Genomic DNA, 26,878 nt, shown 5'->3' with positions numbered 1-26,878 from the left:
ATATGTACTCGATAATACTTCTTACTTCCATTCTGATATGGTCTATCCACACTTAAGAGAAGACAACACGATTTCCAGAAGTATAATATTTCCATATGAGGATATTCTAGCACTTTCTAAAACATTATTTTTAATTCATAAATCCTATGCAAGCACTATCACCAGTGCTACGATGTTTGAAAGGTGAGAATTTTCCCAGCACAGAGTTCATATTAGGAGGCAAGGTGTTTGGCTCCATCTTTGGAACGAATGAAGTAAAAATGAGGTCACATACTCTTATATCTTGATAAGCAAATCATGGTAGCCGTAAGCATGTGTGTACCAAAATCATAAGTTAAATCCATGTATCTTAAAAACGTCAGTAGTGGAAACTAGGTATCATCTGTGTCCTACTGTATCAGGTGCAGGCAGCAACACATTCTATCAGTGTTTAAAGCTGGCAGGACCTGAGGTACCTTCAGCCTTGAAGTGGCCCAGCTGCATTAGCAGGGAAACTCTGTCCTCTATAAGGCTCTTCAAGTAAACCCATAAATAGTTCACTTAATGAAAACACAGACATGGGACAGTTTGGATGGGCACCCAGGGGTATTCTTAATCTAGTGACACAGAACTCCAATTTAATCACCATTAATATTTAATGACTTCCTAAAAGTCATTTAACAAGATGGAGTGAAGTCAGGAATAGGACCTAATTTAGAGGATCCAACTGACTTTTTCTGAGCCATTAACACTATGTCTTCACAAATCATTGACCTATCCATGATACTGAACTTACATTTTATGCCAGAATCCCTTGTCTTGGGAAAAGGGTAAGAAAGCAGAATATTCTAATTTAAAATTAGCTATTTTTCCTTGCTTTGGAAAAGTCTTTCCCCCTATTTAAGCTCAGCACAGATAAAATACTTTGTATCAGGCTTCGTATCAAGTATTACGAAAAAATAAAAAGAAGGCTCTGAGTACAGCTTAAACTTCTTTGGTTTTTGAGAGTAAATAGCATGTATTTGCAAACTAAACATTTTCAGAAAAAAAGCCTCAAACCAAGTACACTAAATAATACTTCAGCAGAAAACTGAGGAAGTTAAAGACTAGCATAAAAGAGAGCTGGAGACAACATTTCTTAGTACTTATAAACCAGCCTAATCTATAAAGGGACACCTAGGCACTAAGAACATCTGGAACACAAGGTGATCTGTCTGATCATCTTCTAATCAGTTCCTAGTTCTGACATGAATATCACCTTTTCATTAATCCTGCCATGAATATGGACTTGAGTGAATATCACAAAGGCGAGGAAGCGTTTCCATGAGATTGGGGTCATGCCCGAAAATGGTAAAGATTGCATATTAAGAAATAAACATTTTCTTAGTAATTTTTAGATGTATTTTATGTGATGTGATAATCCAAAGTTCTTTAAAATTATTCCCACAAAACCCTTCCTGTTGATGTCTTGATTCACTACTTATGCTCAGCAAAGAAAAAACCATAATTTGTTGATCATTACCTCAGACAATATATTATTAAACAACAGAGGCTGTACTATGTAACACTGAAATTAGACAGATCACCATTCTCAATTATATTAAAAAGGACAAAGCCCCAAATATCCAAAGAAAATATGTTGGTTTCCATTCTGAATTTCCACCCCAACACACTATAGTATTTGGCAAAGATATACCTCCACAGTCTGGCAGTTAACTGTGCCTAGAAAAGAAAAGCACATGCTTCTGTTTTCAGAAAAAATGCATTATTAGTATTTTCCTATATCTTTTAGTATACAGGGAACTGTCAAAGAAAGAAGTCTTTTCCTCTCTAACCAGGCTATTAGTCTTTATTGTTATCTCCTGGCATCCTGCTTTTTGTGCACATTCCAAATGTCATCTATTATTGATAATATTCTCTGAACAGCTGCATTGATTCAAATGCTACAAAAAGAAATTTGGCTCCATGTACTGGAGCTATTTACTGTAGCTGAATGCAAAAAACCCAACTCTATAATTACTGAAGGACTTAAAATGTTTTTTTTTTTCTGCAAAAAGCAACATTCAGACTGCTTGATACCAAGATTTCCTCTAAATCTGTTTTCATAAATTAGATCATAATCTCTTCAGTTCAAGTTACTGAATTTATGTCAGCACGTCAGGCTTTATATGTCAGAAGCTCAGCTGTGAGTCCATCTAGTTTGTAATGCTTGACATGTTGAATTAGCATCTCTAAACCAGTAACTTCTCCTTTTTTGACATACTTTCACCTTCCCAAAGCAGAGGAGAAATGACACAATATATTTCATTCTACTCTGTTTTGACTTTCCTTTGATCACCTTTGGCAAACATTGCTAAGATCAAAAAAACTTTCATTTTTGGTGAAATTTCCAAAATAAAAATACAGTGTTCCAGCCAGTCTACAAGATTAGCTTCAGCGTATCTAGTGTAAATATCCACACTGCATTTTGTATATAGCAATGTGTGTAATTTTACTGCAAACAATGTAGTAAAGACAAATTATTAATTAGAAGAATGAGCTTTTTATATCAATGATAAATGTGTTCAACTCCATACACACACGGAAGGAGAGGCTAGATTGGAAGAGCATTGCTTACCTCACAGACCACATGTTAGTCATCTGACAGACGTGAAGGTCAGTATAGACAGATCAAAATGTTTGAAGACAACATGTGTTTTAAAATAGAAAATAAATATTGCCATGACAAGCTAACATTTTTGACATTTTGTATGGGAGCCACCACTTAGTCAAAACAGACCTTGCTGAACATTTCCATTACTTTATCTACCAACAATGGCCCATTTATTCAGCTCCTCATGATGCCCATTAAAAGGAGTCTAGATTTTCCCTTGAGACTACAGCACTTCTTCTCCTGGCTACGAATATCCAAGCCAAAGCCATGTGGAAAGAATGGCAAGAACTAATAACAGAGAATAGAGCAGCCAGGATCTGCAAAGTAGAGCTAAGGAACTACTCTTTCATTAGGTAGCAATGAAAAGACTTTGCTTTCGAGGTTTGAGTTCGAATGCTGTGTTGCAAAGTATTTAAAATCTTCTCTGAAGAAGTTTAAAAGGAATTGCATGATTTTACATCCATTCTTGAATGGTTATCACAGGTTAAAATATTAAGCAGGCAAAGCAGATTGTGGTAAACAGCATAGTAAGTAAAATGCTGCTATGCTCTTACTTTCCAAGTTAGTCTGCTCTGTCTTTGAAGCACAGGAGAGTGGTTTGCAGGTAGAAACTTTCTAGAAGTCTTTCTTTCCTTACTTTAATATTTGCAAAACATCAACTGTCACTATATGATGACTCAAAATTGTATTTAACTCAGTATTTTTTCAAATCGTATTAATAAAATCTGCTGGACTATGTTTTCTCTAGATTAAGAGCAGTCTATATACACTGGCAAGGTATTTTTAGGTCTGTAAACATGCTTTATGAAAAACAGGAGCTTGCTGTTAGTTATTTTGCTGAATAGAATATAGGCTTATTAATTATAACAGCAATTATTCTGATTTTGATTCAACCTTCACAGGACCTTTTATACTAGAAATAGAACCAAAAATATCTGGTGAGTAAGAGAAATAATTCTTCACTTCTACCTCAACTCAAAGACACTAAAATATTCAGAGGCCTATGAATGTGCATAAAGAATGGTTATATTCCTCCTTGAGATTATCAGAATGAAAAATAATTTTCTGAGTGTAGTAACTGATCCATAAAATTATATCAGAATTAACTAGTTGTACTTTCTCGAAATACCTTCTGGATTACAAACCAAGACAGCAAAACACTACATGCTGATGAATTGGAAAAATTGAATAAAGTTTATGAACCTAGAGAACTATCATGAACACTTTAAAAACCTCATCTGGTTAAGACAAAAGTGTTGCATACCCCAAAATAAAGAGAAAGACAAATCGATCCTAAGAAAGACCAGGAAAACTACAAGAGAAACAGCCATATAGAATATCCTTTGAGGACTGCATCAGTATGTGCTATGTCTGACATGAGCTGCACTCATTGTCTGCCCCCAGGCACCAGTTAGCAGTGCAGCAAGGACATATGGATATTATAAGTGATGACAAAACTAGGGTCAAACCAAACCGAAACTGTTAGACCAAAAGGAGGCCAGGGGAAGTGATTCATTTGTCTGTCTGGTTCTTTAAGATGACTATGCACCAGGTCCATCATTCCTGTGCAGGGCCTTGAATTAAACACTGAAATTTTAATGCAGAGAGGTTGGAACTAGATGATATTTAAGGTCACTTCCAACCCAAAGCATTCTATGTATCTAAGAAATACAAATACATTAAGAAAACCCATGTGCACATAGATGTGAGTGATGCCTCATCTACAAAGGCATGAGGAGGTAAATTATGTAGGACAGCCCAGCTGCTGTTGACTGGTTCTGTAAGAGAAAAAGGCTTACACAGAAAACAAGAGACCAAGCATGTCAATTATGCTATTTAGGTGCAGGTTCTGGGGTGTCATGAAAACAGTAAAATTAGCTAGTAAGAATTGAGAAACAATAAGCAAATGAAAAAACAAACAAACAAACAAAACCCCAAACCAGTGCAGAAAGAAAAAAAATTCTTCAATATTCATCTGAATAATTGTTGTACAGTCAGGTAGCTTAGCTGAAAATAGTTAAATGAATTTCAGTGATTTAAGGCTAAGCAAGTGTCAGACAACAGGTCTTACTGGGTTTGTGTTTTTCAATACTATGTAAAATCCAACCAAGTCACACCCAAGAAATTGTAATCACTCTCAGAGATGCTTCAGCAACTCAGCAGCTCACCTTTACCTCACAGACTCACAGAATGAGAGCTGTCAGCTTGCATGACAACGAGCTTGTGGAAGATCTAAGCTTGGCTTCTTAATGAGTGCAGATTCAATATTTGGGTATCTCTTTTCAAAGAGATGCTCTAGTCCTGAATGTTTTTTGTATTTCAGAGTCATGAAAGAAAAAGCATAAAGATTTTAATCCCCTCTTCGAAAGATTTTCCATATTGCACAAAACAAAAAAATCATTGAAGACAATTAGCCTAAAAGAATACACACAAAAATATGTGGATTAATTTTTCACCTTGTTTTTATTCAACCAAATTATCTATTTCAATAGATACTTTTCAATACCTATTAGATTTTTTACTTGAAATTAATCATTAATAGGTTTGGACAAGAAGGCAAATTTGACTGCCAGTAGATTTCACATTAATACTTCTTTGGAAAAGAAGGGATAAAAAAATGCAATTTATCCAGTCCAATTATATCAAATTGAATGTTGGTCTGTCAGTCATAGGCAGACAATCTAAGTAATGCATCTAGCCAGGAAATTTCATAACTTTTATGCTTATATTCTTTTCAGAACTATTGTAAAGATCCGGGTCTAGGTCATAGCAGGTGTACTTCTCATGAACGTTTCTTTAAGCTACAGCTGACCATGCATATTATTTAAAAGTGATATATTTTTATCTGTAAAGAATATTTCAAGATTTCTGAAGGCAGCTGAATATTCAGAGAAGCAATCTTTTAACGAACTTACTGCTCAAAAGCTGCATGTCTCATTATCCATAATTATTTCTCAAAGTCCAAAATTTGATGATAAAGCTGTGTCGTTCCAAATTCCCAGCAGTTCAGGATTTAAATAGAAACATTTACAGGCTTATATTCCTGGCAAATATGAGTAATTGTCAGATCCAGTACAGGCACAATTTGCCACAAACCATATGATATGATAGAAGTGAGCTGCTCACTCTGTAACAGGCCATCTACAAAAGTGACATTTTTAAAATCATCTCTTTTTAGACATATTCTATTTTATTCTACATTTTTGCAAGCTTCTTAGTTCTACTGGTGCTTCTGCATTTCCAAACTTCTAGGTTTCCTTGTCAAGAACAGAAATTGCTTGAAATAAGAGCTTATCTGTTTACATGCCAATCCTTTAAGACTAAATTAACACAATCCACATGATGTTACAGCTGGAAGTCTGACAGATATTTTGTGGTATTTGCAGGAAGCACTTAAAGACTTCTAAAACCCAGATGATTTTGAGACACCTAATCCCTTTGTGCTCTACCTGGCACATTTTTTTCCTCCATAGCACAGACAATTTTTTTTTGTTAATTTTTTCCCCAAAGCCTTGAATAGGCTAAAAATTGCCTTTCTGTACTATGTCCTCTCCTCACACACTACAAGACACCTGCTGCATTCAGCTGGAAGGCTGTTGCCATCTATTTGTATCTCCAAATGGCAAAGCTGAATGGCACTAGGGCATGTGCTGAAAGAGCAGAACTAAATAGGAAATTATTTTTACAGTCACAGAAGAGCCTAAGATTGCAAAATTCACTATTTGGCAATATAAAATGAGGGTGAATGCAATATTTGAAAGAACAAGAGCAGCTATGAAGGAAGCATTTTCATTATCTGTTTCTATATAGCTGTATGCAGATATTTTTTCAAAACCTGTCAATTATTTAAATATATAGCGCATCCAAATTTATGAGTTTTTTAAAAGCAATGTGTATTCAATGTTTGGAGGCAGGACCTAAATAATATATAATATTTCCTCAAAATAATATAATTTAAATTCAGTCAAATTTCCAAAAAACTGATAGAAGTGGTTACTTTCAGGGAACTCATAAACATGGTATAAAAGTTTAATAGAAAGCCATTAGATAGATATAGCTTTTGGTTCCTTTTCCACAGAGTAGCTGATATTTGGTGCCAAAAGAAAGATTCCTTTCAAAGTAGATTTTCTAAAATTTGCTATAAATACGGTAAATACTAGAGAAGTCTACTGACCTACCTAAGCAAATCATTAACAGTCAGACAGTTTGAATATTTGTGTTCAGTAAGAGAAAAGATTTTTTAATGACTGCTCAATAGGATGAGACTGATACGATTTATTAGAGTTTAAAGGCTCAGTTTGCAAAGCATCCAATGATAACAGATGAGAATAGAAAGCAAGGCATTTTTGACTGTCGATAAAGGCAACTGAGAGCATGCCCTAAGTAACATGAGCAACTGAAAGAGACATTTCCTGTTGCTGTGGTTTAGGAATAGCACTCCCCAATTCAGTACCCCAGTGAGACTCTCCCAAACAAGCTCGCTCGCTCACCTCCTTCCCCTCCCACTTTCCACTCCAGGAATGGATTTGGGGATTGGAGGCACAAAGGTGAAAATTACACATTGAGATAAGAACGATTTACTAGAAATAGCAATAAGGTAAGAAAATGAACAGTAACAGCAGCAATATTAGTAACAAAAGGTATAAGAAAAACAAATTATATGGAAAGTAAAAGAGTACCAGACCATTTCAGTCACCATGCTCTTCTCTCTCAAACAGAACCAGAAATGAGAGAGTCCCCTCTTCCTGCCCCTGGCAAGTGATGCAAGATGGTATCAAATAACATTATGGTTTGGCCATGCCCCCTTCCTGACTACTGTAAAAAATTAATCCAAAACTAGGATACATTTAGGACTTAAAAAGCAATGTACACATTTTTCAGATTGACCATATATATATGCAATCTCATAGACCAAAGAAATCAGGGATTCCTGTTTAAATGACAGCTTTAAAGAGATCAAGTTTTCATACACATAGACTCAGAATAGTTTAGAAAAGCAAAAGAATTGAACAAAGCAGATAAAAACAAGAAGCCTGGTTGGCAAGAGAACAAGGCATCATATGAATAAAATATTTTCAAGTGCAACGTTCTTTGCAAAAATGAAGGAATTGAAAGAGAAACTACATCCTGATTTAGGCAAATTGTGTGGAGAGAAAGGGATAGGGGGAAAAGAAATATAATGCTGCTCAAATATTTCATGTTTCTATTCAAGGACCAAATTTCAAAATAAATTCAGTTTAATACCAATAAACATTAATTAAAACATGTTTTATATTTTATTTGGAATTTTGGTATCAATCTGGGATTGATATTCAGGGCACACAAAGCTTAAAAAAACATTTTAGGAGTTTGAGGTTTTTTAAAATTTTATTAAGAATCTCAGTTCTGATATTGCATTTCCTTTTTCCTCCACTCTGTTTATTTCTAAAGTAAGCAATAACAGTAAGAACAAAGTTTCACTGTGTGTCAATACAGAACTTCCTTTCTGAAAAAGCAGCAAAAGTTACAGAAGTGTGCTATCAAACTAAGCACCACTAGCATGGAGTCAACCATTGCATTCAGTAAAACACTATTTCTAAATGCACACAGTCATTTTTGTTTGCTTTTCTGTTCAGAGAATTTCACTGGTGCCTTTTTTGCCTACAATAACGTGCTTTACATATGAAGACAAACCACACTCTCTTCCAATATGAAATCTGAATTGAGATGACAGTCAAATGTTCCTCTTACCTCGTTTTGGAGGTCTCGTATCATTTTGTTCTTCCTTTCCATTTCAGTCTTCAAAAAGTTAATCTACAATTTTAAAGAAATGTTGAGTGGGAGTCGTTGAGATGTAACTGTAAACACTAATTATTTTTTGATGCTTTTAAAAGTTTTGGAAAAAAAAACAACTACCAAATCAAAATATTTGCTTACGTACCAAATTGGCATAGGCCACAGTCAAGTACTTGATAAATCTACAAACATTTAGCATATTTACTAGAAAGCTTATAATCAAAAGAAGAAAATTGCTGTATGTAAATAGGCTTACTTTTGTTTTGTACCAGTAAAGTGTTTATTTTTCACAAAGTAGTTCAATGTGATCTTCAAAGAACTGAGGATTTTTAAAACAATATTAAGTGATTTTCTAACAAAAATATTTTCCCCTTCTAAGAACATATCTATCAGAGCAGGTTTCCAACACAGTTATTTTATTTGAATGCTACAGTGTTGGTCCTAATTAGATAAAGACCTTGCTTCTAGTCAGACCCACCTGTGGAATAAAGTGTGTTATATATGAAAGCATTCAATTATGGACTTTAGAGCCTACTTAAGTCGATGACTTGACTTGGAAAGTAGAAATTCCAGTCACAAGGCTTGAAACTGAATTTAATCAAACATAGTTTAAAAAATTATTCTTACATAAGAGTTTTTTCAGGACTGAGCTTTAATCACAGCTTATGGAATACAATGTGATGAAGGAGGACATAATTATAAACTAGGATTAAAAGAACACATTTCTGTTACTTTGAAGGAAGATGCTTTTGGACTGCTCAAGTAGCAAAATACTCATCCCTATTTACCCTATGTCCCATGCTGTTGATACAAAACTCTAGCCCTGGTCAAAGGAAACTACAGTTGTTCTGACATCGCAACAGGAAAACAAAATTCCTGTAAGAAAACAGATTCAGATTTTAGAGGCCTTGACCCAAAGGTTAATGGTTTGGATGTCATGTACATAAAAAAATGACCACTGGATCTGCATGATATGACAGCTGTTTTTATAATCATGTCCACACTCAAGTAGACGTGTCAGTAATTTAAAAAACACCACTGAACTGACAGCACTCTCACCTGTATCAAAAGCGAAGTCAGAGAATGCTGTCATCACTTAAGACAGAAATGTAGGTAGGGGGTCCATGAAACTAGTGCCACCTGACATACATAAGTAAAACTTCTTTTACAAACTCTTCCAAAATTCTAAGTGCTTTGATTGTGGAAATACTGATTTCACATCCACCTACTGGAAGAGAATGATGCTTTATTCACCACCTGCCTAGTAATGACATCCACAAATACTGTAATTTAGAACATGTATAGATAATAAATATGAAGATTTTGCACAACAAAAAATAAAAGTCATAATCAAAATATCAGATCAAGATGAATGGGGAGAAGCACAGTACAGCTATTTATTGTGGTTACTTTGTTTTTTCAGCTGTTCAAAGGAATTGCCAGCTACCTACCATTAAATACTGAAAAAAATATACTGACCTCCATTAAAGAGTGCTCCCTTTCTTAGATCTATCTCTCAGGAATATTAATATTCCTTCAAGGCACTTCACTTCTGGCTATGAATATATATGAAATAACTAAAGAGATGTGATACCAAAATTATTATCTCTACATAGCTTGGATCTTTTAGGGAAGAGATATTTAAGACAGTCCAGTACTATAAATTTATCCAGTAATCTATGTTAGTTAAATTTTTTTAATTACTATTCACATATACATGCATCTTATATCACTGATATGGACATCTTACATAGTGCAAACATACCATTTTAGCTTAGCTGAAAAACAAAAATTAAAATTAACAAATTAAAAATTAAAAAAATATTTTTACATCACTTCCTTTTTCAAAAACAATAGAAATATTATTTAGGAACTAATTAATTTTTGCCTTTAAATTATAACAGCATTTTAAGCATCTTCTACTCTAAATCTCTAATACATGAAGAACCACTTAGTCACAAAGTATAGATATGGAGAGTTACACAGGGGAGATTTATATGACTTGTCTACTAGAGCCTTTAAAGGGATAACTTTACCTATCCATTTAAGTGTACCCATATGTATAGCTTCAAGCTTTAAGGCAGATCAGTCTGTATCAGACCATTTGCATGATGCTTTCAGTAAGTCTCAAGGACAAGACATAATATAATTTTCCAGAAGAGACATAAAAATACTTCTTTCAGTCATCAAATCCTGAGAGTATAATAAGCAAGAACAGACATTTATACCCAGGTCTAAATTAATAGTGAAAAAAATAACATTCACCTCTTTCCATATGTTGTTTGCCTTTAATTGCTATCTGCCTGCAATTATGACAGTACATAATGAAAATATATTGTACTAAGGCTGAACTTTTCAGTACTAAGCAAGGACACTGCTTCCATATCCTGGAGGAGTCATCCAAGATACTCAGAGTTTTGTGTGTTTCAGAGCTCATTATGTTTATTAAAGACAACAGTTTCCATCCAGTGGCCTTTACTCACAGCAGTTGGTGACCTTGAAATGTTTCAATTAAATTTTCTCCCATCAAAATAGAGAATGCTTTAGCAGATGGTAGTGATCTAATTATAAGTCAGACAATCATAGTTATTCATGACAGGATGGTAAAATCCCAATACAACATCATTACTGCACAGCTGAGACTCAGCTGGAATCATATTCACTTACCTCCAGACTTCTTGTATCTTGCTCAGGACTAAAATGAGCAGTTAAGTTTTGACTGAAATTCATTTATTAACACCTGACTATTTTGGCCATATCTGGAAACCCTAACATTCAGTGTTCATTTTCCTGGTCTACTTTTCAAGATCTAGTGTAAAAATTGACTTCAGAGAGAACTGTCGAGGCTATTATGTAAAACATAGAAAATATTCTTTCCTTTGGGCAAAAAGTGTTCTACAGAGTGCTAAATACTTTTAAAAGTAAAGCTAAATAGATTTCACCTATTAGTCTTTCTAAGATGAATGTAGCTTTTAAGCTGCAAGTTATAGTTTGATTAGTAAATGAAACATCCATCAAAGGAACATTTAGGACTTCATGAATAGTCATAAAACCTTTTACAAGAAAAAACAAATATTTTTTAAGGGAAAAGAACATTAGAACTTTTTACTAAAATCTTCCAAGTATGGAGATAATACTGAATCAAACTCCCCACATTCTGTTAACATTTTATTACATAACCCTTTATTATAACTTTTTATTACTAGAAAACCTTTTATTTGTATAAAATAAAAGCTTTTATTTGTATAACCTTTTATTACTAGAAAAACCCTACTGATTTAAAAATACCCATATTGTTTATGGTTCCTTTAAGTAAGTCATATATAAAGTGTTACTTAATTCTCATTTCTCATAATGAACACTGAGCAAAAAAGGAAATTGCACAGACAAATTTTCTCCTTTATTTTGACACACAATACTGTAACTGTACTGCCAGACAATCCATTAGCATATCTTCTTTAAAACTGCCAGCATGATATAAAATACCAACAGAATAAATAGAAAAGGTAGATGAAACTTACTCTACTTAGCCAAACTATTTTTGAGTGTTTCCATATTTGTTTTTCTCCCTCATCCAGAGACAGCCAGCTCTTTATATAAACTTTAACTGCAGTTAATGGGAAATAAGTTTTCAAACTTGCTAAAAATGTAACTATTTCTTAACATGCAAACATTAGCATGAAGTACAGCCAAACAAAGTCAGTCTCCCAAAAGCTCTAAGAGCCTTTTAAACTAATGAAGACATACAGAATCCATACTTACTCTATTTATTCAAATTCACTGAAAAACCTCAAACAAACAAAACAAGACACTTTCAAATTACATGTGCCATTTGCTCTGTGCCTTTTTGTTAACAAAAGTGAAAATCAGTCCATGATCTCCAACTCTGTTTCTGGAAGAAGTGGCTCCACTTCACATTTAGAGATAATAGCTTGACTTTATTAATATTTTTTCACTGCACGAAAACTTAATACAAATTGCTTAGGTATTTGATGCTAAATACAGAACAAAAAACTTTTTCAACCTTGAATGATTGTTAAAGAGGACATCAGGTTATTTGGAATCATGTCTTACATATTTTATATGCATATTGTATAACTAAACCCAGTATGGTCCTTCTGAAATGTTTTTAGATATAAAAATAATCTACAGTTCTAGTGTGAGACTATCTGTAGAGAAGCTCCTCCATCACCAAAGTCTTTCTGGAAGACTGTATTTGACCTTGAAGTTTGTAATGTAGGACTAGTCTAAAATTTAAACCATCCTTACAGTTTTTCTAGTGTTTCTCTGCACATTTTATTATCCCAGACACAACAGCTGAAACAACAGGCATAAACGTATCTGAGATCTGCCATAAATTTTCTAGGAAAGACCTGTGCCAAGACAAACTGCTGCTGCTCTTTGTCAGTGCTACAGATGCAGGACACAATCCAGAAAGACAGTGCTCACTCCTGTTAAGATCCCTCAGTGTGATTACTGCTCTGAAGGACAGGAATGTCTTTACATGTCCTTTTACATTCCACATGCCTCGGCTGCTGCTGTTATCCTCAGAAGGATAAAAGGTTTACTACCCAGCAGCAGCTCCACTAGCTGCCCTCTACCTGTACCTCTACCTGTACCCACCAACACTTCAGCAGCTGCTCAGAACAGCAACTTTTTTGCTGCCTGCAGTTCTTGGTTTGTCTAGTCTTAAAGGGTGAAAAAAAATGGATATGCAAGCATTAACATTGATATCTCTGTTTCTGATGAATCGTTCATGCAACAGTAGAGAAAAGCCTTGCCACACACTGCACAAGAAGGCATGGATGTAAAGTCTAATGTACAGCTGTTGGGACTCCTTTTTTCTTCTGTTTTGGTCAGAATCCTTGAGTAATTTATCGGTTATTTTTCATTTAATTTGACTTAATTCTTGTGAATTCTTACTTACACTTTTACATTGACCTAACAGAGAACACCTACAGGCAGGTGTTACGTGTATGCAGAAAAATGTATTTCCACCCTTCCCCCTCCCACCAGTGCTTTATTAGTCTTTGTGAAATGTAATTCTACTTTCATTTACTCTGATGAAAATCAAGATTTCTTTCATCAAGTCCTATAACATAAAATGTGCTTAGATTGGACTAGAAACAAGTTCCACAATTAAATAAATTAGAATTAAATTCAAGCTCCCATTCTCTCACTAGTCTTGCATTAAAGTACTTAGACCTTCTTTCATAGATTTCACATTGTTTTCAGAAAAACGTGGAACACATTGAGAAACCAGGTATAAAATAACCTTGTGTGTCAGTAATAGTATCTATCTCCTTTTCTATTGCAATTTTCATCTGAGGATCCTGAGGTACGTTTTGAATATTCATTCAGTCTCACTGTACTGCTGAGCTTCACTATGTACATTGTACTCTGAGGCATAAAGAAGTAAATCACAAACCAAGGACACAGTTCTGATTTCCTCAGAATTATTAGCCAGTTTAATATACTATTAGTGTTGAGTATTGGAATACAGCTCAAGAATTCAGATTCTTTAAGCACCTGCCACCACTCCAAGCCAGATTCTGTTATACACTCAGAGGAGCTTTCCCTGGTTTCTACACCAGATGGTATTTTGCTCCCAGTTAATGGCAGATACTGTTTTGTATAGAACAAATCTTGTGCTCTTCAAAGTGCTACACTGGGACTGAATGTACACAAGGCACTGTTGCTCAAATAAAAAAAGCACAAACACCTCAACATTCACTATATCTGAGATTTATGTAATCCACACCTGAATTAGTCTTGAGTATCAAAATCTAATAAAAAGATTCCATAATTAAATATGTTTTCCACCTTCCATTTGTAGGACTGGAATTCATTGTGCTGATAAAGTCAATAGGAATACATTCAATACACCTGAAAAATGTCAACTTTCAACTAGTCTATTCTGAGTACTTATCAGAGACTACTAGATACTCATTTTTTTTCTTATTTCAGAACTATATTGAAGGAAGTGATTCTCCCCCCCTACTCTGCTCTTGTGAAACCCCACCTGGAGTACTGTGTACAGTTCTGGTGTCCCCAGCATAAGAATGACATGGAACTGTCAGGGCAAGTTCAGAGGAGGACAACAAAGCTGGTAAGAGGACTGGAGCACATCCCCTGTGAAGACAGGCTGAAAGAGCTGTAGCTGTTCAGCCTGGAGAAAAGAAGGTTGCATGGAGATCTCAGAGCAACCTTCCAGTACGAGAAGGGACCCACGGGGAAGCCAGAGAGAGATCCTTCAAGAACTGTAGTGACAGGACAAAGAGTAAAAGGTACAAGGGTATATTCCAGGTGAGGCACTGGAACAGGTTGTCTGAGGAGGCTGTGGATGCCCAACCCTGACAGTGTTCAATGCCAGTTCAAAAAGGCCTTGAGCAACCCCATCTAGTGTGAGGTGCCCCTGCCCACAGCATAGGAGGTTGGGACTAGATGATCTTTAAGGTCCATTCCAACCCCTTAACGTTCTATGACTCTAGGATTCGATATAGACAATTTATAGATTGTCTCAGTACAAAAGGATCTTAAAGCAAGTGCAGTTTGTTTCGGTTTTTTTCTGGATATATACTGTCCTGGCTAGAAAGACCACCAAAATATGCTATCCTTTTCAAACTCAATACTGCTTTCAGATTACTTCTTTTCACTCTTCAAGAGGATAAAAGTTCTTCTTCCTTCTCTAGACAAAAATACAAGTACCAAAAATACACTAATTTTATGTTGTGTGGTACACAAGAACAGAAAGTATCTTCACTCTTCAGACTTTTGAGCACCAAAGGGAAAAAATGTGTTTTCAAAAATGAGATCAACTGAAAGAAACCTACAATAGGAATAGTTTGGTCCACAATCTAAGATGTTCCTAAGTAGAAGGTAGGAAAACATACACTCTCACATTTTGTGCACCGAGGGAATAAAGCCATATACAAATCACAGCCATATGAAATAAGGCTGTGTAAATATTTGTTTAATTTAATAATTACATTTAAAACTCTGTCTTGGCCAAACCCTTGCTTTGTGACCCTGGAAGACAGCAAAATGTTAGTAAATAAATCAGTAGTTATCCAGTATGAAATAGAAAATAGATCTATAACACTTCTAGCAGGTTGTTTTCAAATTCGGAGTTCAAATCATAAAACACTTAAGGTTTGAAGGAACCTCTGGAGATTATCTAGTCAACTTATGCTCAGTTGTGTCCATGTTACAGGAATATTAATAACCAACGTATGAAAAATTTCCTTCTTTCATCTTAGTAAACATTATTCTACCTTTTTTTTTCCCTACAGTAGCAAAATGTGTCTATTTATGCTCCAAAACATCACGTTGCTACATGAAAGTCAAAACAATTGTGCAGTTTGTCCAGAAACAGAATTTCAATAAAGCATGAAATCTTAATGGGACTTAATAATACCTTCTAGAATGATAATTAGTTCCACTATGGTCAAAATCAGATACTCTACTATCTATTTGGTTGCTGAAAATCCATAGTAATTCCTGAAAAATCAATAGATGCATGACAGTCTATATTAGTATAGATGAGACATGAGGGTCCATAAAGATCATCTCACCAGGGAGAGAACTAAGGCCTAAATTTCCTGTCTAAAGTCTCCAAAAGTGTATGAACATCCCTAAATTCCACAAAAATAAGGGAAGATATCTTAATATTTTAGAACATTATAACTTTTCCCAGATCCTTTCTTCTGAAGCTTGCAGAGTACTAACACATATATGAAATCCATTCTTTTTTTACAAAGTTTTTTTTGAGCTAATAAATTCTCAAAGCAAGATTAAGAAAAAACAGAAGAAAAACAAAAATAAGGAAAGAAAGAGAATCACTCACAGTAGCCTGCTGCTTCTCTGCCTTCTCAGCTGCCTCATTAAGCTGCTTTTGAAAGGCTTCCTGGAGAGATTTCATTTCCCTAGATTATTGAAAACACAGAACACAAACTTCAACACAAGTGTCCAATAGGAAATACTTATTCAGATTAAAAATGGACCTTTAATTATTCAGAGTAGCAAACAGATGTATTTTGTCTATGAGTCTTGCAAATTAAATCATAATGACTCCATGAAGTATAGTGCCAATGCAAAAACAAAAATTATCTATGATGCAAAGTGGACACTGTTTATATCTGCTGAATGGCCTGCTGTGCAAAATATCTGCTAGTACATAATTTCTAGCAAAAATTATTGACACCAAAAAAGTGAGGAAAGTAGGCAAGTGAAAATCCACTGACATCGAGACATACTATTATCAATAAGAACTACTTTATATCTGCTTTAAAATAAACAAATAAATAATGCTCTGATAAAATTCAACCTCATATGGCACTTTCTAGAGACAAGCAACAAAAAATTCAGTAGAAGATTCTGGTATAAGAAGAAAAAAGAGCAGGATAATTGCTTGGATTGGGTTTATCTGAAGAAAGTGCATTACTTTGCATTACTGATTCAGTCACAGATTTTCTCCAAATTGTGAGATTTTTCTACCCACAGCACATGACACACTTTGGAGACGTAGCAAAGTAGTAAAATGACATATTTCATAACAGCTGTAGAGCTTTTGGAGGATTGCTGCTCGCATGGATAAACTCTCAGTGAAGATCAAGACAACTGGATTTACAGACAGTAACATATAATAATTTGGCCCTGTAAAAACTAAACTGAATGGAAACCACATAATTTTAAAAGAACTTGCTACCTGTTGGATCTTTTTTTTTTTTTAGCTGATAACCCCTACTACTTTCAGCAATTTCAGCAACACTAGTACAGAACAGACTTAACTGAAAAAGTGATTGAGCAGCATGAAAACAATGTATCATCAGCACTAAAAGATGCCATCATTTCACAGTGTTGATGATACACAGATAGAATAAAACTGGGGGCATCATAGTAAGTGACCAAGTTTTACCTGGAACTTTGGAATTATTGAAGAATTTGCACAAAAGGAATTTAAAAAAAAAAACTATTTTGTAGTTAAGAGAACATTTACTTACAAAAGCTGAAATTCTAGTACTCTAAACTTTACTGTATCATCCAGCATTGTAGGGTATAATCAAAGTCGTGCTCAGACCAAGTCTGCATCTCATGTTTGTTCAAAGAAAGATCCCAACATTAATATTGGGATATATTTTGAATTTTGGCTTCAATGCAATAGATTTAAGCATAATACTATGTTCACTTTTCTTCATTTACTGCAGATAAAAGGTAGCCTGAGGACCCTGGCAAATAAACTGTGATCTTTCCTCAGTGAAATTCTATGAGGAAGATTCCCTGGCACATTTTTAATTCCTCTTTCATACGTTGAACTTTTACACCTCTCTGGAAATGAAATCTAGTAAATCTGTAAACTGCTGGCAACAGTAGTAGCCCCAAAGCATTTCCTTGTAGTATACTGTAAAAACTTTTCGTTTTCTGAATGATGGAGTGGGCTGCTCAGCAGCAGCTTGCACTGATACACTTTTTATTTCTGGGAACTGCTCTTGTGCAGTACACAAAATGTCTGGATGCCTTAGAAGCAAAGTCAACATATATTTTAGGGTGGAACTTGAGAGACTGCAAGAGGTGATTTACAGAGGAAATTAGGAAGAATATTTGAAATATGTAATAAAACTTCCTTTCAGCAGACTCAGTTTTCCCAGCTGCAACTAAGATCTGTTTACTAAACAGTCCATTAATACTTTTAATCAATTCATGTCTCAGTTTCATAAAGGAAAGTTGCACAACAATCAAACCTCCACAAAACTGCATTCATGTATGATGAAGGATTTTGTCTGTGCGAAGGACAGCTATGATGCTGAGATGTACAGTCATATCCAAGCCACATAAGTATTTAAATAGGACAGTAGCTAAAGTCTTTCCTTTATAATTTAATATATTTGCCTGGAATACCTGAAAGATTGTTATGTATCACAGTAAAAATAAGAAATTCTGCTGGTATTGTATTGCAGACCTTATATATTGGGTATTTAAGATATGAAGGTAATTTTCTCACAAGGTTTCTATGTAGCAATGCAATTTTATACATACTTTCATGTGTGCATCTACACTGAATGTAGATGTAAGACGGCCATGGAATTTAATTATTCCATTTTTAACAATGAAGGAAGTATGAACTTAATATTTTCTTACTAAATATTTTTCTAGGGAGAAATATGAAGTATAGATGCACTCATTATATACTATTTTTCCAGCAAAAGTGGTCACTGTATTAGTTACGTTTTCTTGTTACTAAAATGGTATTGATGTTGCTATTTGCTGGACTGAATTTCAAAAATTAAGAGACACAGAATGATGAGACTTACTCACAATGAAGCACTAGCTCAATGAATAATTTGAAATTAAGACTTCTCTTTCTAACTCCATTCATCACTGATATCCAGTGGAAGTATTCCTGTTTGCACATGGACTAGTGATTTTGAGTGTCTACACACATAAACATTTAATTAAGAGGTTTGAATAAATGTCATCTCCAAACTTAAGAGATTCAGACACTTTAGTAATTTCATTTTCTAAAAATCCTGAATTTATTTTTAAGGAATACTTCATGACTAAATTTTCCTTTAAAATTCAATGTCTTTCTTTAGCAGATATCTCACCATACCATTTTAATACATTTTCTGATCATATGTTGAACATAAGCAAATCCATCATTTGTTTCAAAAAGAGTATTTCCTGTCTTTATTTTACTGTTACAATTAGCAGATTCTGGAATACAGCAGTGTTTATATATATATAGTAAAAGGAAAGGTGGAATTTCTGACAGCTTTTAGTCAGGAAATGGAAAGAAAAAGAAGGAAGTGAAGGTCTTACCTTTGGTTTTGGCCCATTTCCAGAAGTTTCTGTACATCATTTTTGGTTGATGCTTCATCATTTTTTAAAGACTGATAGCAACAAAAAAAAAAAAAAAACCTCTATTAAAGAGATCCTTTTTATTAATAATCTGTAAAAGTATTTAGCCCTTGTTCATAAAATGGTCCTGGTGAATTGCAGACATTACCACTTCAGAAAATTGGAAGAATAGTCTGATTTTTCTTTACTGTAGCTCAAACACAGTTAACTGTACACAGCTCTGTATTTTTCAAATACTAAATGAGAGATAAATACAACAAGCAGATTTAGAAATAGATGAATAACTGAAAGCATTAGAATTTTATGACCAAGTAAGTGTGTATATGCAGAAGATAATACTACAGATCTCTGCAGTGTTGGGTCTAATATTTCACAGTTATATTTTGCTGAATACTACCTTCAACTGTGCTACATTCTAAAATAAATTTGCTACAAGGAGAGCATATTTCTCTAAAAAGTAAGAAAAAGCCTACAGTAATGGTGATAAAGCACTCAAAAAAAACCCCCAAATTAAACCCAAATCCCAAACCAAAACCCCCAAAGATCAAAAGGTTGATTAATTAAAACCAGGAAAGTCTGGAACATAAGAAAATATAATACTATAATATAGCACAGTACTGATACACACCACTGGTATTCTCCTGTGAACAGACAGAGTGCTTCTTCTCCTTTTATTTTTTCCAGCTAGCTTACAAAGATGTATTGTCAGAAAAATAATTTCCTTTAAAATGGTATGAAATACAGAGACCAATTTCAATTGATAATGAGTCTAAATGTTTGCACCAGACCAACAGACTCTGCTGGGAAAAGACAGGTGCTCCCTCAGCTGAATATCTGGACCTCAAATCCAGGGAAGCATTTTCAATTTAGTTTTTCCTCTGAGGAGCTGATCTCAGTTCTTTTTATTGCCCTTTCAGCCTAACCATGGCACCCAGAATTTAAATGAAGAGAAGTCTCAGCTCTCACTTCAGACTATCTAGCACAGATTGTCAGCCAAATTTGTAAATCAATGCCCTGCAGTAAATCCAGTAAAACTGTGTAGATGGCATGTCAGAAAGGTAAACTGAGCAACTAAATTGAGTGTATGGAATTCAGCAGCAAAGATCCAACCTGCAACAGCAAAGGCCATCCTTTTCAGTAGCTGCCAGTACAAATGTGAGTCGAGGGGCCAGCTGGGAATGTAATTGGAATAGTGGAAGATGACATATTTTACTTAAGATTTTAAAATTAGTTAAGAAACTAAGTTAGCTAGCAAAGATCACATACCTTAGTTAAAGAGTAACAAATATATTAAGAAAGAGAAGCTAGAAGTAACAGAGATAGATGTAAAAATTGTGAAGAAGCAGAGACCATATCAGAGAAATATCTTGCCTCAAGAATAATCAAACAGTTTATAATAACAGTTAATAATCAAATCCCACCAACCCAATTCAGCTGTAATGGATATTCAGCTGATTATAATAGGAAGCTGGCAGGTCATGATTATGTATTATGTGTCCTTAGAAACCACCTGGATATGTAAAATCTTTTCTATATAAATAGAGGGCAGGAGTCTGCAACTCCTTGCACATGTGTCTAGAAATGATTCCCCATGTGTCCAGCTCTGCAATAAAATACCCTCCTTTTCAACTTTAATTAGTTGAACAGTCATCTGTCTGTGCTTTGAATGTGTGTCAGCTCCATTAATACTCTGTATTTCTTGTCCTTCCCTTCCTTTTTCTATGTTCTATTTTCATATTTTCTTTATTTTTATTGAGTTGATAAAGGCCCCAACACATTTGGATGAAATTTTCCATGAAACTATCAATTTTATGTTGAATAGAAGATCAACAAAATAAACAAAATAATAATTATTCACATATTTAATGATTTTTAAAAAGAAACATATTTTTTGTAATTAAGGCACCAATAAGAAAATGTTGAGGTAAGTAAGTAATCTTACAGAAACTGAGACAGAATCTAACCTGGAGGTTTACTTTAATTCCCTGAAGTTCTTTAGAAGTCTTTAACAGTTGATGAAGTATGTTGCTCCTCTCTTTAAAGACTTCTTTCAGTTGTCTTTCCAGTTCTTCATAGCTCTGTCTAACACAAAGAATAAAAGCATGAGATAATTTCAAAACATTTGTCAATGCAACTGAAAACATATCTTAGTTCAACCAAATTTAACTGATGTTCAAAACATCATTCATGGTTCATTTTCTACTGCAGTCTGAAATGGTTTGTGAAGTTAAGACTCTTCACATGTGATTCAGAGGGAAAAAAAGACAAGAAAAGGAAACATATTGCTGGTACAGTTGTTTGCTTTAGTTTTTATTTTTAGCAGAGGGAGGTGTGGAGCTACATTTTTAATTGCTTCCAGCAAAAAGCAATCTAGTTGTCTAATGAACTGGAACTCTTCCTGATAAATGCAATATTCTCATCTATGTATTTAAGCTTGGTCCTGTAAATCCCGATTACAATTTGCACTTAAAAAAATCTTTGGCAAAGCTATCTGTTTATGTAGTGTAGATTTTTAATTAGAACAGCATGAAAAATATTTACATTAACAGAAAAAATTGAGTGGGAAAGGAGAAACTTCTGGATCTGATGGCTTCGAAGATGAATCTTAAAATAGAGTATCTTTCATAGACATTTTTTTTGTCTAATGAGACAAAATCAAGGAGGAAGTTTTCTTTGCTCTGTAATTTGTAGGTATTAAATGCAAGACAGAACCAATTCCTGGTGCTACAATCTCTTGTTAAGATGACAATATTTTTTTTCCTATAAAATTTAACTTGCATGATCTCCATTGTAATCCAGAGCCAGTGAAGCAGCTTGTGCCAATTAAGTCCACCCACGGTGTTTCTTAGCCTCCTTCTCTGAAAGTTCAAAACCAGAAAACAGTTGGAACAACACCATATTTAAAGTATATGTGAGGATGATAGGTACAGAAAGCTGAACCCTAAGGCCTGGAGGCCTTTTTTGCAACTACTCTTTTATCTACCAGTGGAGCAGAATTTTAAGTACATCATGGAAGAAACAGGAAAATGGACCCTTATTTAAAAAATAAAAAAAAAAAAGTATGGCTCTCTTTTAGGAAGTATTGTCCATTTTATTTTTACAATCCTGAGCACAATACTGCTGTCAGTTAAAAAGATATTTTTAAAGACTAACAGATGACCCAGTATTATGTTAAGCAGGTTTTCTGCAGTTTCTTTCTGTTGCACTCAGTTCACAAAATTCAGATGCACTGCCTATAGCCTGCCTAAGTAAGCACATCACACTGTCAAGGAATACATAAAAAATTAATTGTCCTCAGGGTTTCAGCAACTGAAAAAAATATAAATGCACTCTAATCAGGAGCTAGGAATTTATTATTAATTTTATGCTAAAAGGTGCAAAGGCTAATTTTTTTAATCTGTTAATTAATGATTCAGATCCTGGTTGTCAAACACTTCATACATAAACCCACCTCAGATGTTCTCAGCCTGTAGGTTCCAGAGGTACAAACAGCAACAGACTACTTTTATTACTGTTGTAATTAGCATTCCAGGTACACTGGACAACTAGGAATTGACACCCAATATGAATTGTATGAGCAATTTACACCTCAAGGAACTGAATTTTATGTTATATACGGCCATTAGCTTGAAAACAGACTATGTTATGAATTCCGTGGTAGTGAAGGACACCTTCAGAGAACTATCAAACACAACAAAGGAGGCTAATATGATACTATGCAAATTATGAATCTATAAGCCTGCTTTAAGTTCAAGTAATTATGATGTGGAAAATGTAGGAAATGTAAATATGTATAACTCTAAATTCTCCTTTTTTTTAAGTTAGAAAACCATGGATTGACAACAGGATAAAATATAGGCTCTATTATTTCATTCCCTAAAAATAATTTTTATAAACAGTTTTAAAATAAAAAAAGAAGCAAATTCCATTATAGAAAAGCAGAAGCACCACTAAGATGACAGTCACATTTTGCACTTACATTGACCAAGGAAAACACAAATTTTTCTGATATACAGATTTAAAAGGTGTACCTAAACTCTGAAATTAAGAGAGAGTAGATTTGTCAATTACTGTGTTCTAGATCTGTAACCTGTAACAAGAAAACAATTTCATTCCAATACTGACCTAAAAGTATATTTAAAATATTATCTATCTAACAATCTAATCTTTATTTTCTATTCTGTACTGAATACACATAGTACTTATTAACTTGAAAGAGAAAAGAGGATCAGCATCTATCAGGTTAACAAATAAAAAAAGGCAAACTAAAAGAATGCAGAATCACAGAATCATCTGAGTTTCAAGGGATCCATTAGGATCAGTGAGTCCAGCCCCTGGCCTTGCAGAGGACGATCCCCAAGAGTCACTCTTAGCTCCTGTCACTGAAGAACAATGAGTTTACCACAAAGTTAACAGGAAAAGTGTTTCACTGCCACCACAAAATGTTCCCATTTATTTTGAGTCTCCAGCTACATAGTATTTTTGAAGAAGGGTACAAATATCCCACTTATTTCTAGTACTGTTCATCCTTGTATTTGAGCAAGAGACAGAGGAAACTGATTCATTTAAATACCTAAAGGAGTCCCCTCTCGTTTCCAGGAAACTGTTCACTCTGCTGCCTGCCATCAGGCTTTCCTTGAATACCCTGCAACCAGTAATGAGAAACTAAAATTCATATGGCAGAATTCACATGCAGAAGAAAGGAAGGAAAATCTAAAAAAAAAACCCAAAAAAAACTAGACTGAAGAAAAAGAAACCAACACCAAAACCCACAACATAAAGTACACAGAGGTTTGATTACTTAGCTCAAGAAATTTATTTGAATTAGATGAAGCAACCTAACTCGTCAACCTTTTCAGAGCCTTGCCAATACCACAGTAAGTAGCTGCCATCAAAAAGACAAGATTTCATCTGTTTCTTTGAAATAATGCCTACCATTTCTGTCGTTAATGAGTAGACCTGTTTATCAATGATAAGATAAACCCTGAAGAGCATCACATGAAGTATATTGATTTTGACATTCAACACCACCTTCTGCCCCGTGTGCTAACCCTCAGGAACTGCACAAGAACCATTAGAACAAATCAATAGATTTTTTGCTGGTTTCTAAATCCAATAGGTTCAGAAATTATACAGAACAGACATCTATAAACTTTAACTTAAGGAATTCTAACTGAAATCCTATTAATTTACCCCTCCCATTATCATATTTTTCCCTTTCACCTACTGAAAACGATTTTGCTCGTAAGTTCTCCCCAAAACACACTAATAATTTGTTTTCATAACACAATACTAAGATTAAGCTAATTGGATCATTATAGTACCCGAGAATTAAACTTATGTCTGAGATAATCAGAACTAGACCATGTAGAAGACTGGCATCTAAACACTTTTTCTAAATATAATAATCAACCTGACCAAATCACCACAGGTAACTTTAAAGCTATGTAAGCTGGCAGAGAGATACTTGCTCTGACAGCTAAAGTTGCTTTAAAAAAAAGAAAAGTTAACTATATATAATATATATAACATCTTGTAACACCCTTCCCTACCTTCTACATTAAGAACCAGAGATAGCCCAGTAATATTTCATCATCAGTAAGTCACCATATCCTCTTCTTCCATTTCCTTTGCTGAGATGTGTAATTCACTATTAGATGTACATGAACAAAAGCTTTTTCCTATACAACCATCCTTCCAGATTTCTGAAACAGAGAGGAGGTTAGGGCTTGAACATAAGTTCAGAAGCAATACCTTTACTGAAAAATCTGAAAAGCTGTAAGTTTGACCTGAACTTATTTTATAGGTTATTAGAGAATCTGGCTTAGAAAAAAATGCCAAAAGCAAACTGGGTTTCATGCAGCACTTGGCCTTTGAAAATTCAAGTATCTTTAGATGATTTAAGAGCACACTGAAGCAGAGTTGTTCTCAAATTTAATAATGAAAACATCTTCAGAAGTACTTAAGTTGACCAATGTTGATTCTCATTCATGAATATGACATTTGGATATACATAAAACACTTGAAGATTTCTGTTAATCATATCAACAGGATATTCTACTTCTGCACATTCTGACTTCGCACAGAAGAATCTTGTTTCAAGCCCTTTGTCCTTCATTCATTTTCTTTTCTTAGAATATGCTGGCATTTTAAATTCAACATGATCATCTTCTGCCAGTGTCTGGGAATTCTGCATTCTGGGAATGCTGGTATTCTGCAGCATTCAATGGGAGAAATACATGAGATAATAAATAATTTCATAATACATGAGATAATAAATAATTTCATAATATTTCATATAGACTCTTCATCAGTACTAGTTTTTACTATAGTTTCTAACATTTTTTCCCATTGGGGAACACAATTACTTTGTATATGTATGTGTATACATACATATAACAATATAACATACAACCACACCAATAACTACAAGTACATACACATTTATGTCAAAGGATTTTTACGTATTTTGGAAGTGTCGACACTGCTATCACATACTTCCCATCAACCTGTTACATATTTTTCTTGTTTATGCATCGATTTTTAGGTACGTCATGGAACCCCTCAACGTTTTTTCTATTTTCACTAAAATAGTTTTTATAAAGGTGCCCATTGCTACTCCTGCTACCCGCCTTGAGTGTTCTCAATTCCTATTTTGCCGACAGGAATAAAAGGCTTGGCTTTTAAATACTTATTCCACATTCAGAAAAGGAGAAAAAACACTGCAGTATTTGAGAAAGCGTATCATAAGTCTTTAATATAGAACCAAGTCAAAGTAGAAGTATTTTAGCTGTGTGACTGCACATAACAAAAATTAGCTCTCTGTCTCCTCTCAGAGAGGCTCAGGAACTATTATGGGGTTTTCTATAGTTCACTTATTCCTTTACATACATTTACATTTTAAATATATATATTTACAACAAAAGAATATATGTATACATAAATTCCCATATTGACAGTTTCAGACAAAGAACCATTTTAGCATTTGCTTACATTAACCAGCCATTTCTATTTGTCTTTTCAGACATAAATGAACCATCTCATGCACAAGAAAATACTCTCACAAGTCTGATGACTCACTCCTTCCTTGAAATCAGAATTCCTAAATCATTACCTTGTTTAGGAAATTTTAGGAAGAGTCGAAACAAGCACTGGACCTTATTCTCAACTGATGTTACCTCTTTAAGTGAAATCTGTGTGTTAACATTTGTCTTAGAGATTCAATGAACACCAAACAAGCATCTCCACCAAATACAGACAATATAGTTTTAATTACAAAAATAATTATTTTGTGAGATCTGCTTGACTTTTGTACTAGCTACAAATAATTCTTTCAGCTTTTCTGTTTGCAGTTCTGAAAGGAAAGAAAAATTCCAGTAATATTGTTCATACACCATTACTGAAAGGACACTTTACAAGAATAAATGCATACATGTGAAAATATCACAAATATTGACAAGAAAAATGGAATTACATGATTTTTTTCTGTAGTTTTGAGCATCACTCCATAAATTTGTGTGTCATCATGAAACTAAGAGCTTCAGAAAGGTGACCTGACCCAAAATAGACTGATTTCAAGGGCACCTGCCATTTATTGTTTAATTGGACTAAGAT

The 26,878-nt window shown here is 34.3% G+C and overlaps 1 protein-coding gene across 2 annotated transcripts in view; it reads right to left on the bottom strand.

Moving 5' to 3' along the window:
• The window catches only part of LUZP2 (leucine zipper protein 2), a 135,416-nt gene that overhangs the window by 65,871 nt on the left and 42,667 nt on the right, over positions 1-26,878 (bottom strand). For both annotated transcript variants that reach the window (XR_008437432.1, XM_053979204.1), the window contains exons 2-5: positions 21,229-21,346; positions 19,226-19,296; positions 16,254-16,332; positions 8,363-8,425 (exon numbers count right to left, since the gene is read on the bottom strand). Coding sequence is in view for 1 of the 2 variants with exons in the window: in XM_053979204.1 (XP_053835179.1) it covers positions 8,363-8,425; positions 16,254-16,332; positions 19,226-19,296; positions 21,229-21,346 (331 nt within the window). In the remaining variant the exon portion in view is untranslated. The remainder of the gene's footprint in view (positions 1-8,362; positions 8,426-16,253; positions 16,333-19,225; positions 19,297-21,228; positions 21,347-26,878) is intronic.

The sequence above is a fragment of the Vidua macroura genome, chromosome 6 (assembly GCF_024509145.1).
Source record: "Vidua macroura isolate BioBank_ID:100142 chromosome 6, ASM2450914v1, whole genome shotgun sequence".
NCBI classification, from domain to species: domain Eukaryota; kingdom Metazoa; phylum Chordata; class Aves; order Passeriformes; family Viduidae; genus Vidua; species Vidua macroura.
This window is presented reverse-complemented; position numbering and strand designations above follow the sequence as displayed.